At 43.2% G+C, this 19,683-nt stretch overlaps 1 protein-coding gene across 1 annotated transcript in view; it reads left to right on the top strand.

Moving 5' to 3' along the window:
- The window catches only part of ITGAV (integrin subunit alpha V), a 76,525-nt gene that overhangs the window by 42,578 nt on the left and 14,264 nt on the right, over positions 1-19,683 (top strand). The window contains exons 7-20 of the mRNA XM_066611309.1: positions 102-227; positions 1,464-1,508; positions 3,100-3,143; positions 3,231-3,287; positions 4,554-4,606; positions 5,527-5,735; positions 7,284-7,475; positions 7,746-7,791; positions 8,696-8,803; positions 10,706-10,764; positions 12,314-12,468; positions 13,413-13,550; positions 14,635-14,702; positions 17,636-17,783. Of these exons, the coding sequence (XP_066467406.1) occupies positions 102-227; positions 1,464-1,508; positions 3,100-3,143; positions 3,231-3,287; positions 4,554-4,606; positions 5,527-5,735; positions 7,284-7,475; positions 7,746-7,791; positions 8,696-8,803; positions 10,706-10,764; positions 12,314-12,468; positions 13,413-13,550; positions 14,635-14,702; positions 17,636-17,783 (1,448 nt within the window). The remainder of the gene's footprint in view (positions 1-101; positions 228-1,463; positions 1,509-3,099; positions 3,144-3,230; positions 3,288-4,553; positions 4,607-5,526; positions 5,736-7,283; positions 7,476-7,745; positions 7,792-8,695; positions 8,804-10,705; positions 10,765-12,313; positions 12,469-13,412; positions 13,551-14,634; positions 14,703-17,635; positions 17,784-19,683) is intronic.

Below are 19,683 nucleotides of genomic sequence, written 5' to 3' on the forward strand. Positions count from 1 at the left end.
CTCAGTCTCCTGCCCTATTTTTTTTCTTCCTTTGAAGCGCCTGAGAAGACTACAGCATTCTGTCATCTGTGGTTTTTATGTCATTCTCTGCTTCTTTCTAGGCCAACTTATTTCTGATCAAGTGGCTGAGATTGTGTCAAAATACAACCCTACAGTCTACACTACCAAGTATGACAGCCAGTTAGCAACTCGATCAGCCAGTGCTGCTTTTGACGACAGCTACTTAGGTGGGTTGCTTAAAAGTACAACTGTCGAAATTTGTAATTGGGGTGAGACCAAGCCTGGAATTCTTCATCCAGCATCCAGTGACATCAATGAAACCAGCACTTCTTTTAAAAATTGATTTGTTAAGAAGAGGATAAGACTCCCACAACTAATAATTACAGACACTCTGTAATTATGTTTTCCCTCAACACCCAAAGTGGTAAAGGAGGAAGTAAAAAGAAAGTTTTCATTGGCAAATTTCTCACATTCCCTGTTCAGACTGTGAAACCAAAATGGAAATGACAGAAATCACATTTCTGAAAGAGGGAATGATGCAGGTCAGGGGCTGCTGCTTATTTGCAAATACACAGGCAAATCATAGTGGAAATCAACAGACTCCTAAACAGGTAGCCAGCCCATTAATCTTGCATCAGATTCCTAACAGTCAGTTGCATTGAGAGGATGCTTTAATTTTAGGTAGGTAAAAATTTTAGTCTGGCGAAAACCCCCCAGCTCACTGTCTCTCTTTGTGTCCAAATTCTAACTGCACAGTTCTTCTAGCTGTGTCTCTCCCTCATAGGGGCTTAAGAAAAGTGTCAGGCCATCAAGGACCAACAGGCTTGTTTTGTGAAGCTCTGATCACACATCTATTGCTATGTAGATCTTATTTAGTGGTAGGCCCTGTCACAATAATCAAGCCAGCCCAGCTCATAACGCCAGTGTATAGCGAGGAATTGGAATTGCAAAATGTTTAACATTTATCTATGCCCCATATAATGCAACCTTATTTAAGCGTGAGCCGCTCCAAAAAGTACCATTTGTTTATCTGAATGGACATTGGAACATGCAGTTTCAGCTGACTGAACATTTCTGACAACTGCTCTTTCTTGCATATCTGTCCAAAATGTGATTAACAAAGTCTAACCTGGCAACCGTGTATCCCACATCCGTTTCCACTACTGGAAAGAAATGTTTTGATGTTTTATTGAAGTCCTGCAGGTCAACAACTGCCTGTGCCAGTCTCTCCACTTGGAGAGTCTTCTTCTTGTCCTCCCTACCCTCCCAGCTGCTAAAGGAGAACAATGGGATTATAGCTAATTAGAGAGACCTAAATATCAGCAGTCAGGTGAACAGACCTGAATAGTAGTTGGAGAATCTCTCTTGATATTTTTTTTAAGATTATAATAGTTTGTATTCATTGAGTACAGAAACAGATGAATTTTTAGTCACAATTTACAATTTTTCTGTCTAATTGACAGGTTATTCCGTTGCTGTGGGAGATTTCAATGATGATGGCATAGAAGGTATGGCTCATTTGCTATTTGTAACAAACATATTCACTAATTACAGCTCTTGATTAACTTGAGGTAGATTTGACTGAGGTCACCCAGACTGGCATCCTGACTCCACTTTTGGTACACTCTCAATTGGTGTACCGCAAAAGGTCCTCAGGTGTGCTGATAGAGTTTCAAACACAGTGGTTGAAAATTGCTGAAAAACTCTTCCAGGTTCTACTTTTAGGGCAACTGTTTGTAGTAATGAATTATCTGCCTCTCTTCCTTCGCCATCTAAGGAGCCAGTGGAAGAAGAGGGACAATTTGTTACTATAGACTAGTGTTTCTCAAGCAGTGGGTCGGGACCCACTAGGTGGGTTCCCATTCATTTCAATATTTTATTTTTAATATGTTGGACTTGATGCTACCATGGTATGTGACTGCATTTGGGGAAACGTGACAGATCTGTTCTTTTAAAATACTATTGTGTACATAATAGTAAATGGGACTTACTCCTGGGTAAGTGTGGGTAGGATTGCAGCCTAGGATTGCTAAAAATTTTCCTGCTTGATGATGTCACTTATGGTCATGACATCACTTCTGATGGGTCCTGACAGATTTTTATTCTAAAAAGTGGGTCCCGGTGTGAAAAGTGTGAGAACCACTGCTATAGACAGTTAGGGCACAATCTTAATCCACTTTCCAGCAGCAAAATAAGGGCAATGCAGCTCCGAGGTAAGGGAACAAACATTCCCTTATTTTGAGGAGGCCTCCGTGAGTACCACTCGACTGCAGGATGCAGCACACGTCCCATTGGCACCATTATGTCAGTGCTGGAAAGTTGGTTAGGATCTGGGCCTTAGCCTAATAGAGCTGCCAAAACTGAGGGAGTTTCCTGGAATCCAGAAGTGACATCACAAGAGGTGAAGACCATAAAAAAGATCGCAGAGGTCAGAAGAAGAAAAATATTTAAAATCGCTGATCTAGTAGTTATCCCAGGCTAACTAGTCTCAAAGCAAATTCCTTTACGCAGAAGCAAGTTGCATTGAGTTTAAGAAGATTTTTTTTCTGGTCAGAATTCCTATAATTAGCAGCTTAAGCTAATGAGCATCATTATCCATGGATTTTGGTATCTACGGGAGATCCAGAACTGGATCCCCTGCAGATAGCAAGGCACCATCTCTACATCTGCAAAAAAGTGGTGTAGACAGCAGTGCTCTGTACTTCCAGAGGAACCTCCTGCCCACTCAAATTGAACACTACTGCTGCCACTGGTACCAAGGTACCTTGGTTGGCCCTTGGTTATTGTCTAAACTGGCTGACCCTTGATGCTACCCCATCAAGGTATACAGGCTGCTCTTATTTGGTAAGGCGTCCCTGAACCCCAACCCCTAAACTTCATTTTGTTTGCTCTCCTACTGTGTGGCTTCTGCTAAACACTATTGCAGCTAGTAGGTCTACAGTATTCCCTGTCATTGCTAATGGACACGTCCCACTGAAGTCAACAAGATATACCCTGTGTAGCCAACCACAGGATTTTGGCCTAAATAAGAAACCTATTTGAAGCGTAATTGGTCCTGTACTTACAGGTGACAGAAGAGTACATTTCTTTTATTTTCAGATTTTGTGTCTGGTGTCCCAAGAGCGGCAAGAACTCTAGGCATGGTAAGAAAGTTAATTCAGATACATTCAATAGTAGCTTTTTACTAGTGTACACCACTATACATTTTAAAATTCACATCTCTCACATAGGTATCCATTTACAATGGAAGAACGATGGCATCCATGTACAACTTTACTGGAGAACAGGTACGTTTTTCTCTGCCTAAGAGAACAATGTTTTGACATACATTTCTGACTTTGAACATTCTAGGAATGTAGGTTTTATTATTATACAAAATAACCAAGAGCAAATTGCAATGGTGCAGGTGGGAGGGGGTAGCTTATTCTGCAATTCCTAAAGCCTTTTTTGTTTACATTATCACATGTTGAGAATAATATGTAGATTGCCTGAGGTCTGAGATAGCTGTAGCCTATACTATTTTCTAGTGAGTGCCTATAAACCCAGAAAGAAAATGTTCAAGCTTTTGCCCCCATTTTTTCTGTAATCAATGGGGCAAGGCTTAGTGTTTGTGAATATTCCATGCTGCATTTAGAACTCCATCTCAGTATAGAAAGTTATCTGTCTAGTTAGAAATGTCATTGGGGCCTGCTGATGTCTTTTAGGCCAAATTACAGGTCCAGCCTTGTTATACACGGATTTTTTATACACAGATTTGACTCAACACAAATGACCCCCTGCAAATGAGAAGGAATGTGCTGATCCCTGGAAAAGGGGAAAAATGCACCCCTTTAAAATCACAGTTTAAAAAACTGCTTTTTACTGTTGCAGAGAGACAGTCATACAAGTGATTACAGGTATAACCTAAGTATCCACAGATTTTTCTATCTCAAAGCTGATGAGAAGGTCCCTTTAAATTAAAGGAAAACAGTCATTTAATAATGCCAGAGAGAGCAGCCGACTGACAATCCATCAGTCATTCTCTCTGCAAGCTTCACTCCTCCCTTCCTCTCCTATCACCTAAATTCTTTCCCCCTCATTGGGGCTCCTGGTGAAGGGAGAGATTGATGCCTAGTGAAGCCTAAACCTGGAGAGAGACTGACGGCCTCTGTGTGCATTACAAAGGTAATCAAGGCTGTTTTTAAATCACCAGAGCAAAGAAACTTTGTTTTTAAAATTGATTTGCTATAGTGCGTTTCTTGGAACAGAACCCTCGTGAATAATGAGTCTCAACCTGTAATGTATAGGAATGAATGGGGTGCAGGATGTACTTCTGTAATTACCCTAGTTGTACAGGAGAGAGAAAGGTGTCAGTTTCTTTTGCTCTTCCACTAAATCAGATTTGCATCGGAAGAAGGGAAAAGAAAAAGGAAAGCTCTTGGTTTTGCAGCCAAAAGTCTTTGAAGTACTCATGGCAAGGAAACTTTTACTGAGCAGATGTTCGCTAGTGCCTAAATGCTGAAGCATTTGCCCCAAATCAATGCAACATTTTTCTGTTTAATCTTGTCTCCCAGATGGCTGCATATTTTGGATATTCTGTAGCTGCCACAGATATCAATGGAGATAAGTAAGTTATGCTTTTTCATTCTTTCTGGAAAGATTGTCTTTTAATGTCTTGTCTAGGGTAAAAATAGAATCTTTGTTCAAGAAAGAGAAACAGAAAACCAATGTCATGCATACTTCTTTTGCTGGATTATTCTTCTGGTTTTTCTACATTTTGTTTACTATTTAATTGGCCCATGAAGACATCATGCACTGTCAAACTATGAATTCTTGGGGACTAGAGATTATTTATTCATTTGTAATTCTAGAGGTTCACAAACACTCATCGCCACTCATCATCTATTTCTCCCTTCGGTTTCCATAATCCTCTCTCCTGCTTACCTTATTATTCTGCTTCCATCCTCACCAACTCCCCATTCCTTGAATCAGGTACAACTTTGGGTCAATTCCTCAAATCACAGAGGTTTTTGAGGGCCATTCTGAGGCCTGCAGAGGCCTGTAGATTAGGTCGCTGAGCCAGGAGAGGCTTCTGGAGGCTCTGATAAGTACTGGGGCTTCTGGAATGACTCCTATTTGGAGAAATATCAGCTCAAGGGCAGGCAGGAGGGCCCAGATTGTGACCCACACTTTGGGAAGCACTGCTCTAAGGCATAAAACAAAAAAAAAATGTACTTACAGCACAATCCTCAGATTATTTACTCAGAGGTAAGCCCCACTGAATTAAGTGGAAATTACTCCCAGGTAAACGTGTATAGGATTTCAAGATAAAAGGAATGATCCAGTCCGTTAAGCATTTATTGTAGTTCCATAAACTTCAGTGTTTGAAAAATTAAGCACATGCTTATCTTTCCCCAGAAATCAGTGAGATTTAGACATTCTTAACTTGGCTAGATTGACTACCAGTGATGTAAAATTGTGTTTCCAAAAGTGGGAATGTTTTGCAGCGACTGAAATGCCTCCTTACATTCTTTTTATTCTTTACAGGTATGTAGATTTGCTCATTGGAGCCCCACTCTTTATGGATCGTAGTTCTGATGGCAAACTTGTTGAAGTGGGTCAGGTGACTGTTCTTCTTCAGCAAGCCTCTGGAGGCTTTCAGAGCCAGCTCATGAAGTTGAATGGCTTTGAGGTCTTTGCAAGATTCAGCAGTTCTATTGCACCTTTGGGAGATCTTGACCAGGATGGCTTCAATGGTAAACTAATACATTTTGATGTTTGTACAGATGTAAGGTTTCGATGTTGTGGAGGATTTAAGTGATTTACCGTGCAATCCTGGGCATGTCTATTCAGAAGTAAAATACATTGTTTTCAGTGGAGTTTGTTCCCAAGAAAGTGTGTTTCTTTATTGCATTTTTATACCACCCTTCCTCCAAGGTATTCCGGGTAGTGTACATGGTTCCCTCCCTCCTTTTGTCCTCACAACAACCCTGTGAGGTAGTTTAGGCTGAAAGATAGTGACTGGCCCAAGGTCACTCAGGAAGCTTCATGGCTGAGCAGAGATCTGAATGTGGATTTCTAGGACTAAATTGAACACCAGAACTATTCCACCATCCTGGCTTTCTTTGTGGGTGTTGTTTTTTTAATTATAGCATTGACTTCAATGTAGGCTTGCTGCTGTCATCTGATTGGCTCCTCTTGGAAACAGAATGCTGGACCTTGATAAACCTTGCTATGATTCAGCAAGGCAATTGTTATACTATTACTAAAAGTACTTGTTTCGCACATCTAGGAATAACCAATTCCTTGCTTAAGCTACAATTAAAAAACACACATGCGCACATTTGCATCTTAGGAGACTACCTTATTCTAACTATTGGTCCGGCTAATTCAGAATTGTAGATACTGAGTAGCAACCACTGCAAAGGATGTTCTCTCTCTCTGATACAGTCCCTTCCCCTGCATTTGAATATCAGGGGAATTAAACATCTTTTAAAGGATGCTTACATTTAAGTGACAGAGCTACAACTGAAGTCTTTTATGTTTACAGATGCAATTTCCTTTATAGCATATTGTATTTTCATGATCTTCAGTCTAACTGTGAGAAAGCTGAAATTGTCATTGCCTTGGGTGTTTTTTCTTATATTTCTATCCACTTAAATCACCGACTTTGTTGTACTAGTTTAAATACTAGCTGGCAGCCCCTCTACATGTAGGAGAAGACACTGATACAAATAGAACACAAGGCTCCCATAGACTCACATGGTTTCTGGGTTGCTATAGAATCAGTCTAAGTAGATGTTCTGTCAGTGCAATACATTCCTTGTTTATATTTGCTTGTGCAAGTTGATCCGTTCCTGGGGCCCCCTTGCAGACCAAATCCACAGATATTAAGATCCACTGGAGGGGGCCCTCAGAACAACTCCTGGACGTGATTGGAAGGCATTTCCAGTTGTGCCCAGGAGGTTTGATAAGGCCTCCAGATCAGCTGTTTTCAACCAGTGTGCCACAAATGGTCTATAGGTGTGCCACAGGAGTTTGGTGGAGTATCACTTATTAGTCAGGCCATTGGGGATGTGAGCTTCTCACCAGCAGCGTGACGATGAGCCTTGATCATTTTAACACATTGTCAGTGTACCATGAGATGGAAAAGATTGAAAATCACTGCTCCAGTCACAGGTCGGGACCCACATTAAGTCAAATTCCCATATCCCAAACCAGCAGATAAGGAGGGCCACCCTATATAGCATATGTTTATTTACAGTATGTTTGCAGAATGAAAAGATTCTCTTCTTATCTTCCAGACATTGCAATTGCCGCTCCTTACGGTGGGGAGAACAAGAAAGGGCTGGTTTACATCTACAACGGAAGAGCCGCAGGTTTGAATGGAATGCCTTCTCAGGTCCTTGAAGGACAGTGGGCCTCTGAGACAATGCCTCCAAGCTTTGGATACTCCCTGAAAGGAGCTACTGACGTGGACAAAAATGGCTACCCAGGTAATGTTTCAGGAATAGGAATGTGACTTTGGTATGGCTTATCAATTGATAAGAGCATTTTATCCAACAGAGGGCCTGATTCAAAGCTGCCTTGTAAAAAAAAGATGACAGGGGATTTAGATTTTTGCCCAAGCTTAAATTATTATCACCATGCTATTGCTATGAGGGCATTTCTTCTCATTCATGCTATGGGACAGGTTGGGTGCTCAGAATCTTAAGCTTTCAAATTACATCAGCTTTCAACTGTCTATTGTTTTGTTCTATTTCCAGACTTGATTGTAGGCGCTTTTGGTGTTGACAAAGTTGTCTTGTACAGGTAAGGGCTCCAAGACAGTAAGAGCAGAAAGCCATGTGGTCTTCGTCTTGATAAAACTCTGACTAGCCATGAAGAAATGGGGAGACTTTTACCTTGTCATGGTGCTGTGCTTGTTTGCTGGCTGCCACCCGAAGATCAGACTGAGGAAGATCTCTTCCCTTGCTCCTCTTGGCTCAGCAGCATTGAAGCACCATTGGCCTGTAGGGGAAGGAAACAGCCTCTTATCTTCTCTGTCTGACACACAACTGCCTCCATATTAGAAGACTGTAGCACCCACTGCCATGCTGAACTGCAGTCATGAGAATCGACCTTAGTCACAAGGGTTGGGTTTGTTTTGAAACAGCAGCCTGGCAGTAGTGGGGAAGGATGGGCGGGCTGGTCAAAGTGGCAATCAGCAGAATAGGGCACTGGGGGGAGTGGAACTTCAGTGTGCAACACAATTGTAACCGAAAAGAGCTCTAACAAGCTGAACCTACCCTTGTATACTTGGACCTCAGTCTGTGGATTTGCATGAGATTTAGGCCAAAATGTCTCCTCTTTTGCTATTTCTCTACATTCTCCTCATTGAATGTGTGAAACTGCTGTATGGGGAGTTAGGCCATTGATCTCTATTACCAAGTACTGTACTCACTGACTGGCAGCAGCTCAGCCAGCATTTCAGCCAGGGGTCTTTTGCAGTCCTACCTGGAGATACCAGGGAGTGAACCTGAGTCCTGCTTGCAGAGCTAATTACAGCCCCTTCAAATTTTTTCTGCATCTTTCTCGTATAACTAACTGGTCTCTTTCTTGCTGCTTTGCATGAATCAAGTATTTTGAGTTATGCTGCATAAAGAATGATGGGGGTCTTTTGTGCAGGAATGCCTTTTTCTTTACCACTGTATTTGGTTGTTTTTTTTTTGGAAAGGGCACGCCCAGTGGTTACTGTAAATGCTGTGCTAGAAGTTACCCCAACCATTCTAAATCCAGAGAACAAAGCCTGTGAGCTGAGTGAAAATGGCCAGAAAGTTTCTTGGTAAGAATGTGCTTTTACTTTTAAAATTAACTTTCAGAGACTAATCAGTGAGGTGGGAGCCCCTTCAGGAGGTCAGAAAGAGCAATGAGAAAGGAAGTTCAAGGGACTAGTGCTTCCTCCCCATACAGTTCCTGGTCTTAGCCAAAGAGGAAAAGTGTGTACCGTATTTTTCGCTCCATAAGACGCACCTGACCATAAGACGCACCTAGTTTTTAGAGGAGGAAAACAAGGAAAAAAATATTCTGAACCAAACAGTGTAATAAAATATTTAATAAACTATAATAGAATAACATTTGAACCATGTAAAGTGAACAGCAGTCAACAGTGGCATTAAGAACCATTATCACTGTCATTAACAAATGGAGAGACTTAAAGGTTTGAGTATTCTAGTTTTCTGGAAACCCCAAGAACTCATCATCGCTAGAGTCAGAATTTATGAAGCTCACAAAAGCAGGTGCACACAAATAGGGGATCACATTATCTTTCTGCTACAATGATGTTCTGCCAAATTCCAATCCACTTGACCTCATGCCCGCTTAAGGCTGATCAGTCCCCTTGTGCAACTCACCAGTGCAGCAAGCAAAAGTTAGAGTCCAGTTCCAGTCCACCGATGCCAAGTAAATCAGTCCCATCAATCAGAGTTGCCAAATCAGAGTCCAGAGCCAATAAGCCAAATTACAGTCCAAGGTCAGGTTCCAGGTAGGTCAGTCACAATCCACAGTCAGATTCCAAATTCAATAAACCCAGTCAGTCTCCTCTCCAACCTGCACTCCTTCTCCAACCCACACCCCCCTTCCTGCCTCAGGTGCTCCTTATATCCCTGAGGGCCCTATTGCCTTCCAGTGGCTGCAGCTGTGCAGCACACTCTGCTGGATGCCCAGGCCTTACCCTTAAAGGAGCCACTGCTGACACCACATCTACCTCCTCACCAGATCTTCCTGGATTCCAATACAAGGGGGGGGGGAGCAGATCTCTATACAGACCAGTGCAAAAGCAGGGGAAAGGTGTGGGGGAGGGAAGATCTCTGTATAGACATCACAGCAAGACCAGTGCAAAACCCCTTGCACACAGAACCAACAGATGGAAGTGGGGGGGGGGGCGCAGATCTCCATACATACCAGTGCAAAAGCAGGGGAAAGGTGTGGGGGAGGGAAGATCTCTGTATAGACATCACAGCAAGACCGGTGCAAAACCCGTTGCACACAGAACCACACAGAACCGTCAGGTGCTCACTCCCTGGGCTCCCTGGGCTCGCTCCCTGGGCTCACTCCATAGGCTCCCTGGACTCACTCCCTGGGCTCCCTCCCTGGGCTCACAAGCCTGCCAGGGGCTCACTCCTAGGGATGCGTGGATGGGAGAGAAGCCTGCGATTGACTCATTTTGCCTGGAGATCGACTGGTAGCTCTCATCGACATAATGAGCACCTCTGCTCTAGGGGCTTGCTCAGCAAGACTGCCACCCCACCCACACTTTCCTGGGAAGCCAAGCAGAGCAGAGCGGGCAGGGGGCGGAGTTTTTTTATTTTTTATTTTTATTTTTGCAGTATTCGCTCCATAAGATGCACACACTTCCCCCCCCCCACTTTTTTGGGGGGGAAAAAGTGCGTCTTATGGAGCGAAAAATACGGTATTTCTCTCATGGGAAGGTTCATGGTCCACCTATGCACTGAGAGTAGGAATGTGTCCATATTTCTCTGAATTTCTCTCCAGGATTTCAGTTGAATGACACACAATATGCAGATCCTTTCTTTTATACATGCATATCTTGTTTAACGTCTCCCTGAGCAGTGCTGCTTCATTATAGCTCTATTTTGTAGTTGATGCTTTGTAGTGAGCAGTTGCATCATGGCCTGTTTTTAGTAAATGTGCTGTTTCTTAAACATCCATTACTTCTCCCCAACAGTTTTACAGTAAAATTCTGCTTAAAAGCTGATGGCAAAGGAAGTCTCCCAAGTGACCTCAGTAAGTTCTCTTGATTTACGCATCGTATCTGCTCATGGTGTTCCAGTGGCACCTGTAACAGCTGTATTTCTTTGGTGGCAGCCTTGCTGTCGCTTGTATATGGCTTGCCAGGATTGTGCAAATGCAAACACCCTTTAAATCTCTTTAACCCTTTAAGTTCTCTTGATTTACGCATCGTATCTGCTCATGGTGTTCCAGTGGCACCTGTAACAGCTGTATTTCTTTGGTGGCAGCCTTGCTGTCGCTTGTATATGGCTTGCCAGGATTGTGCAAATGCAAACACCCTTTAAATCTGCCCTTTCTGACCTTACACCAGTCCTGATGTGATATGTTTTGGAACTTCTGGCAAGACAGCTCTGAGCAATCAGCCAGAGAAGGTTGGCAGGCAGTGCCCACCTGGCTTCAAATGTACTGATGCAGAATTCTTTGAGTGTAGAGGAGCAAAGGTTCATCAGCAATGCCAGCAATAGGTGACTTTTTTAAAAACAACACTGCTAAAGATGTGAGAACTGGGTGTGGCATGAAGAGAGGAAGACAGGTAGAGCTGAAGGAGGTCAAGCAGCACTGTGAGTAGCTGCCAGTCCTGGGAGCTACAGCTCTGGAGAGGGGCACCAATTGCCCAGAGCCACAAGATGCTTAAAGTTTGTTCTTGCTGATTAAGTGAAAAGCCTGCTTCAGGGCTGAAGCACTTCAAAAGACAGATGGGAACTCTCAAGCCTGAATATTCCTCCACAAGGAAAATACCCTTATATATTTGTCAGAGAAGCCTGAGCAAGAACCCTTCTCCCTGACCGTTGTGCAGTTGATAAGCAGGCTTGCTACTTCATCTGCTATTTGTGAGGACAAGGCCTAATAGTAACCACTTGAAGAACTGTTCACATTCCTAAGCACATAAAGCATGAGGGGAGGTACCGTGGGAGGTAAAAGGCTGTCCCTGTTGTGTGATGACTTTGGAGCGGGCCTGATGCCGTTCCAGGTGGGAGATGTGAAGACATAGCAGGGATCTGCTGGAGTCGGCACTGTGCAGGCACCTGGCTGTTGATTGGCTAGAACTGCTATTTTCAACCACTGTGCCTTGGCACACTGGTGTGCCGTGGGTGTGCTACAGGAATTTGGGGAAAAGTCATTTATTAGTAGAGCCAATGGGAGATGTGAGCCCCCACTGGCAGCATGGTGTTCCTTGTCAATTGTCAAAAACCTGGTGGTGTGCCTTGACCATTTTAGCGCCTTGTCGGCGTGCCATGAGATGAGAGAGGTTGAAAATCACTGGGCTAGAAGTTCTTGGTGCAGGTATGGGCACTGACATCGGCTGCCTGGGCAGGCAATCCTAGCCAGGCAGCAACCGTGTACTTGCATGATGCTGACTTCAGACTCCTCTGGCTTCCACTTACCAGTTTGTCTCTCCCACCAATAAAAGACTTAGGTTCCCTGTGACAGCCACCTGGAAGCACCCTCTCTCACATTTCAGTGCACCAGTGCTGGTTGCCACTGCAGGTCAATAGGTTACTTAAAGGTTTCTTAACTGAAATACTTTTGTTTTTGGTGACAGCTTTCCATGTGGAGCTGCTCTTGGACAAACTGAAGCAAAAAGGTGCTATAAGGAGAGCCCTGTTTCTCCACAGCAGACAGTCTGCCCACTCTAAGAACATGACTGTTCCAAAAGGAGGTCGTATGAATTGTGAGGAACTTCAAGCCTTTTTAAGGGTAAGGCTTACAGGCACATCCTCTCTTTCCCCCTACTTTTAGGCATAATCTTTGTGATACCTGGAATTGCGGATTGGCAGTCTTAAGCTAGTTAGTCTGTTTACTCTAGAAACATTTTTTCCACATTCTTAAACTTGTCAGCTGATTCCAGGTGATCCAGCTATAAATGAAAATATGGAAAAATATGGGGGAATGTTACAAACACCTGAATATAGTTCTGGCTTCTTTATTCTTTCATGCACTAGAGGAGGCCATAGAAACATTTTTTTCTCCTTCTAGCTTTGGACTTAACTTTGAATTTGGACCTGCTATAATGGCTTACAATTTTGATTTAAGCCCGCAGAGATGCTGCATCAAATAAGGTTTAGCACTGGACACTTTCCTGACTTACAGAATCCATTACGTACACTTTCCTGACTTCAGGAATCCAGGACACTTACGGAATCCATTACGGGGTACAAGCCATGATGTGTATGCGCAACCTCCTGATTTTAGAAATGGGTTTTGTCAGAATGCCAGATGCAAGGGAGGGCACCAGGATGAGGTCTCTTGTTATCTGGTGTGCTCCTTGGGGCATTTGGTGGGCCGCTGTGAGATATAGGAAGCTGGACTAGATAGGCCTATGGCCTGATCCAGTGGGGCTGTTCTTATGTTCTTATGACTTGAATAAATCATGGTTTTGCTCTCAAGTGCCCTTAAAATGCTTTAGTGCCATTATATATATTTTTTGATGTTATCAAGTGATTGTCTTTTTTCTTTAAGTACATATGTTTATTTTTAATTCCTTCCCTTACAGTTTTTACCATTTCCATTAAACTGTAGCTAGTTCGAAGGAGCTTTGTAACAGGTGTATGTTTGTGTAGAAAGTCTAAATTCAGTGTTGCTTTGCAATTCTGATTTTTTGTTACTTTCCTAAAAATAACCTCATTTGTATTTCCTTTCAGGATGAGTCTGAATTCAGAGACAAGCTGACTCCAATTACCATATTCATGGAATATCAACTGGATTACAAAACGGCTTCAGATTCTGCTGGATTGCAGCCCATCCTCAACCAGTTTACTCCTGCAAACATCAGCAGACAGGTACAATTCAGATAGATTGAATGAAAACGCACGCACGCAGGTGTACACTTTTCTACCACCTAGCAGTACTCCTAAAGTTGATTCTTTTGATGCTTCTTAGAAACGTAACCATTTCATTTAAACGATTCACCTTCTTCTTGTTCTATGGATGTGGCATTGGGCTGGAAATGAAAACAGACCAATCTGTGAACCTCAGAAAATGGTGATCCCAGGAGGTTTTTTCAAAGATTCGCCAGGGGATAAGGCATGACACCTTGTAAAAACTCATCTCACGCCCTGGCTTCCTTGAAGGACCACTCTTGTCTTCTCAACTCAGACTTTTGAAAGGAAGAGAATGGTTCCTGGTTATGTACTCCTCCTTTTTGGCATAGTTGCCCATGTATGCTGTTTTGCTTTTATAAAGTAACAGGGCAATCCTAACTTGCACTAGAAACAGGCAGGCCAGGAGGCCTGCGCTGTATCCAGCACAAGATTGGGGCCAACTGCAGCTCAGCCAGAGGCAAGGGGAAACTCTTCCTCTTACCCCCATGACAACCCCAATGGGCCTCCTTGGACCTGCGCCATCTCAGGAGCTGATGTAAGTCATAGGAGAACAGAGCAGCTTACAGCCACTCCACGCTGCTTGGGGTTGCGATCCAGCATAACTGCCGGGTCCCAGCCCCTCTGCCCACTCCCTGGAACATCCTCCGCCCTCCCTTTCCCCACCCCGAAACACCTCCTCCCCGCCCTCCCCACACACCCCAGACCCCTGCACCAGCCGAGTTCAGGCAGCACAAACTCACTGCCCCCAGCGCCCGTGATGGCACAGTTAGGCCGGCACAAGTCCCTTGCGCCGGCCTAACTGCCTCCAGGGTGGCACAAAGGACTTGTACCAGCCTAACTATTAATTAGGATTGCGCTCTAAGGCATTTTGCTATTTCCCCCTTCCACATGGCTGCTTTGTTCCCATAGGGAAAAGGATTCCTGTTACTAGTGCTAACTTTTGCAGTTAGGTAAGGGGTTTTTACATCATCTGTAAATACTGCTGATAGAGACTGAGCTGTAAAGCCACATGCACTTAAATGTTCTTCCCTTTCAAATCTAGGCTCATATTCTTCTGGACTGTGGTGATGATAACATTTGCCGTCCAGATTTGCAAGTGGCGGTCAGTAGGTAAAGTATAACAATTGTTCAAAATTTAATGTATATATGTAAACACACTGTGGTGCTGTGTTAGCAAAGCCTGTTGTGATGCACGAGAAAAACTACTTTTGGGATGCTTGAATTTCAGTGCCCCAGAGTGAGGAGCAAACTCTCCATTGTATACTTAGATGAATAGCAGTACCCCAGTACCCTTTTATTTTTAAAAAAAGGAATTCACTTTGGAAAGGAAGAATTTAAAATAGATGAATGATGGGATGGGTGGGATGCCAAACGCTTTAGCCTTTTACTGTTTTCCCATTCCAGAATTGCCCCACAAGCAGGGTGACCAGATATAATGGAGGACAGGGTGCCTCTACCTTTAACTATTGTGTAGAAGAGGGAATTTGGGCAGGTGCAGCTCAACATGGAAGGGTTGAAAAAGCTTCACCTGCCCAGATTCCCTCTTCTATACAATGGTTTAAAGGCAGTGGTTCTCAAACTCTCTGGTAGAGTTTGGGAGCCTATAAGTCCTTGCGTGGGCGAGAGGAAGGCATTGCGTGGGCGAGAGGAAGGTGGGGGGAAGGCAGCAGTGTGATACCCAGCATCGCAATGCTGTGGAGGGGTGCAGGGGTGCACTTCCACTAAGCCCCGCCTGCAGCAGCCTCCTAGGGATTGGAAGAGCCTGGTGCCAGTCTCAGCAAGGGCCTCCATGCAGCGCAGACCCCTGCAGAATGCGATTGCAACCACTTCCGGTTTCTCAGTCTGTTTTCTGAGAAGCTGCTGCAGGCGTGAGTGAGTGGAAGCGCACCCCTGTGCCCTGATCGGAGGTGCAATCCAGGGGATCACCAATCCTGGGGATCGGATCCCAATCCCTTCCCCCCTCCCTACCCCTTAAGGGGGCAGTGCCCAGGGCTCTCAGGCTGGGACATCATGATGCCCCAGTTTGCAAATCACTGGTTAAAGGTATAGGCATTCTGTCCTCCATTGTATCTGATCACCCTGCCCTCAAGGGGCTTTTCCTCTCTGACAGACATGGATTTTGAACTCTGCAGGGGGAAGGATGACTGGAGTTGTAAAAACAAAAGGTTAAGTAATCAAGCACCACATTCCTTTCCTGCCGTTTCTCCCATCAAAATTCTCCCATTTTATTTCTACAGAACATTTTTATCCAGGTTGAGTCTCCTTATTCGAAAGAGTTCCATTCCCAGAATGCACGTGGATAGCAAAAATTGCATTAAAGCAAATCCATTTAAAAAACAATGGCCCTTTGCTAGGTGATTTAAAAACAGCCTTGCTGACTTTTGTGATGTAAGACAGTCATTAGGCAGACAATCCATAAATCAGTCTCTCTCCAGGTGCTTAGAACAGCTTCTTGCCACTCCAAGTCAGCAACCCCTCCCTTCACCAAGCACTCAGCACTGGGAAGGAATGCAAAGTGATATATTTCTTTCATGTGCTCGGGGGAAGGGAGGGGTCACTTGCCACGGAGTGGCAAGAAGCTGTTCTAAGAACTTGGAGAGAGAATGATTGATGGATTGTCAACCGGCTGCCCTCTCTCATTAACAAGGCTATTGTTAAACCACTTCTTTCCTTTGATTGCAAGAGCCCTTCTCATTGCTTTGAGATAAAACTGCAGGTAAAAATCTTTGAATATTTAGGTAATACCTGTACTCATTTTCATGTAAAGTGTAATTGTGTCACTTTACAGGGTCATCCATTATTTTACCACTAGATAGAGGGATGATACCGTGCAGTTTTATCCAGCAGAGGGCAGTGGTGCGTATGTGTGTGTTTTATGAGGCCTGGCACTTGTAGTCACCTAGGATGACTGAATACAGTAGAAACCAGAGCTCCTTTGACAAGCTGAACATATCTACATTCCCTCTCCTACATACCAAAAGCCTATTTGTGCCCTGTTTAGAAATTCACAGGGACACTTTGCTGCTTGCTGGTTGAGGCAAAATGCAGGATTAGATAGGCACTGGAGTGGTGCAGACTAGATAGGCAAGGCAATTCATAGCTTATTGTTAAATGTACGGGTGTTCTGTCCTCTGTTGCATTTGGTCACCAAACTGCTTCCTGTACTATTTTTTATGTGTAAGATCCTTTTGTAGTGTGCAAACAAAGTTATTTCAGGGATGGGGGGGGGGTGAGAATTATCACAGTTTATTCAGGTGTCATGTGCTAAGGTCACAGCACCTCTACCATGGCAAGAAGTTCCTACTGCAATAAATTCCCTGCCACATCAACTGTCTGCAGATAGTTTATGGATCTTATTTTAGTGAGGAAGTTGTCACTTTTCACACAGCAACATGAGGAATGGAGGTGGTTGTGAGTTTGTGAGGAACCTTTCCCTCTGTGAATTTATGGCTAGGTGACGTGGCCTTCTGCTATACCCCATTAGAAACTGCTCTCCTTTCATCCTTTCACCTGCTTTCTTCTGCTTGACATGCATATTTAGCACCAGCAACAAGGGGTTTGGCTGTCCAGTTTTATCAACCCGAGAAGGGTCTTCTCTATAGCAGTGCTACAATTATGGAATGCCCTTCCTGTTGAATTAAGAGCAGAATCCTCCATGTTGGCCTTTTGGCTGGGCTCAAGACATGTCTGCTTTTTTGTTCATATGATGTGGTTTTTGTCCTGCTCTTATTGTTGTTATTACTGTTAAATTTGTTTATTTTTTTGTGGCTGCTTTTTTGTATTTGTATTTTAATGTTTACTTTGTCGTTAGCTGTCTTGGGCCTTTTGTTACAGAAGGGAAAGCTGGGGTAGAAATGTTTTAAAGTAAATAAACTTGTTTCTGGCACTGAAAGCAAATTACTGGACTTCAACATGTACTCAGAGGCACCTGGTTTGTTAATTCTATGTCTTTTCTGCTGTAACACATAGATGTGACGAGTAGATCTTACAACCCTGAAGTATGTCCTCTACTGATTTTTTTATTCCATGTTGGTCTTGTCCAGTGATCAGAAGCAGATCTATATTGGTGATGACAATCCTTTAACCCTGATGGTCAATGCTCAGAACCTAGGAGAGGGAGCCTATGAAGCAGAACTCTTTGTGACCGTCCCACCTCAAGCAGACTTCATTGGCATTGTTCGAAACAGTGAGGTAAGTCTAGCAAGTATTTCATGACTTGTGTTATTGTAGTCACTTGTTGAGGTTGATGTTGTGAAGTTGGGACTGTACTAAGCATCAAACATCAAAATGTGTGTCAAAATGTGTTATTCAGACATTGAGTTTTTCATTCCAGATATCTCGTTTATCGTAAAAGCTGTATCTAGAAAATGACTGTTATGGTCTCCAGTTAACTTGTGGCAGCCAGTCTGGTCCAACACAGTATTGTACTTAGATTCAGGAGATCAGTATGCAAGTCTATTCAACTGTAGATCCACTCAGTGGACCATTTGCTCGTTGCTTCAACTTATTATCTATAATATAGTAATAATAATCTGGCACTGTTGTAAGAATAAATAATGTCCCATTTGATCAACATAGGTATGCAATACAGTACCCTCTTTTTGAGGGGGATAAGTGATAATGTGTATGAAATAGCTGCAGCTTCGTTGGCAGTTATAAAAAGTTCACCAAGAGGGGATGTGCCCATATGGTTGCATTTTGAGGAGGCTAAATGGAGGATTACAATGCGAGTGGGCTCCCTGCATGATCAAAGGATGTTACCAACATGACTTGGAAACAGAGTACGTGGAAAAGTAGGGTTTTGAGGCCACAATGGGCAATAGACAAGGCTAATTAGTAAACTCCAGGTTCTTGAGTAGAGTTTGATCTTATGCTTTCTACATCCAAAGCAACACTGTTTCATTGTGCCTATTATTAAAAAAACAACAGTATTCATATTGATGTCAAGTATTAATTCAATAAATCCTAGACTCTTTTCAAGGAGGACACCATGACAGAATTATTGTATGGCATCCACATATTAGCTTTCTAATCTAATGAACCATGAACCATATGACTTCATGATAGACTTTGGTAACATTAAATATGGAAATACACTATTTTCCCTTTCAATGTTTTGCTTATAAGGTAGTATTTCTCACACTGTGGGTTGGGACCTACTAGGTGTGTCGTGAGTCAATTTCAGGTGGGTCCCCATTCATTTCAATATTCTATTTTTAATATATTAGACTTGATGCTACCATGGTTTGTGACTGCATTTGGGGAAATGTTACACATCCGTACTTTTGACAAGCTATGTATATTCTTTTAACAATGATAGTAAATGAGACTTACTCCCGGGTAAGTGGGTAGGAGTGCAGCCTAGAATTGTTAAAAATTTTCCTGCTTGATAATGTCATTTCCAGTCATGACATCACTTTCGGTGGCTCCTGACAGCTTCTCATTCTAAAAAGTGGGTCCCAGTGCTAAATGTGTGAGAACCACTGTTATAAGGCATTTTAGAGAAGGTGTCAGTTAGACAAAGTGAGCCACTGCCCTTTCCTTTAAATGTCACTTCTTCTGCTTCGGCCTGTCACAGCGATTTTGTTTCATCCTTTTAGTTGGTCATATGGTGTCCATGGCCAGTGTGAACAGGCCAGCTGGAACAATAAAGCTGGATCATCCACACCCTAAAGTGGGAGAGAGGTGTCTATCCAGCAACAATGAACAGTCTGCCAGACTGCTAATGAAGCCAGGCTGCTAAGACAAACCTATTTCTGCAGAGGCGCTTAGAGCCACACATTTGTTAATTAAATTAATTCAAACTCATCCTCTTATAGCTTGGGAACAAACATAGCAATCCCAAGAGACTGACTCCAGTGTCTAGCAAAAGCTGTTCTAGCCATGCGGGGCAATAATTAACAATGCTTTTTTAAAACTCGATGAATTCCCCAGAAATTCTGCCACTGTGAAAGTTTTCCCCATGAAGCATTTCAGGTTACTTTCAGAGTTACAGGTTGACCATATCACTGTGTTAAACATGTGGCATCCAGATTCTGGAACACTTTCCCTAGGGAAGCTCATCTTGTCTACATTTGTTTACCTTCTGCCT

This window comes from Tiliqua scincoides, chromosome 1 (assembly GCF_035046505.1).
Source record: "Tiliqua scincoides isolate rTilSci1 chromosome 1, rTilSci1.hap2, whole genome shotgun sequence".
Taxonomy (NCBI): Eukaryota; Metazoa; Chordata; class Lepidosauria; order Squamata; family Scincidae; genus Tiliqua; species Tiliqua scincoides.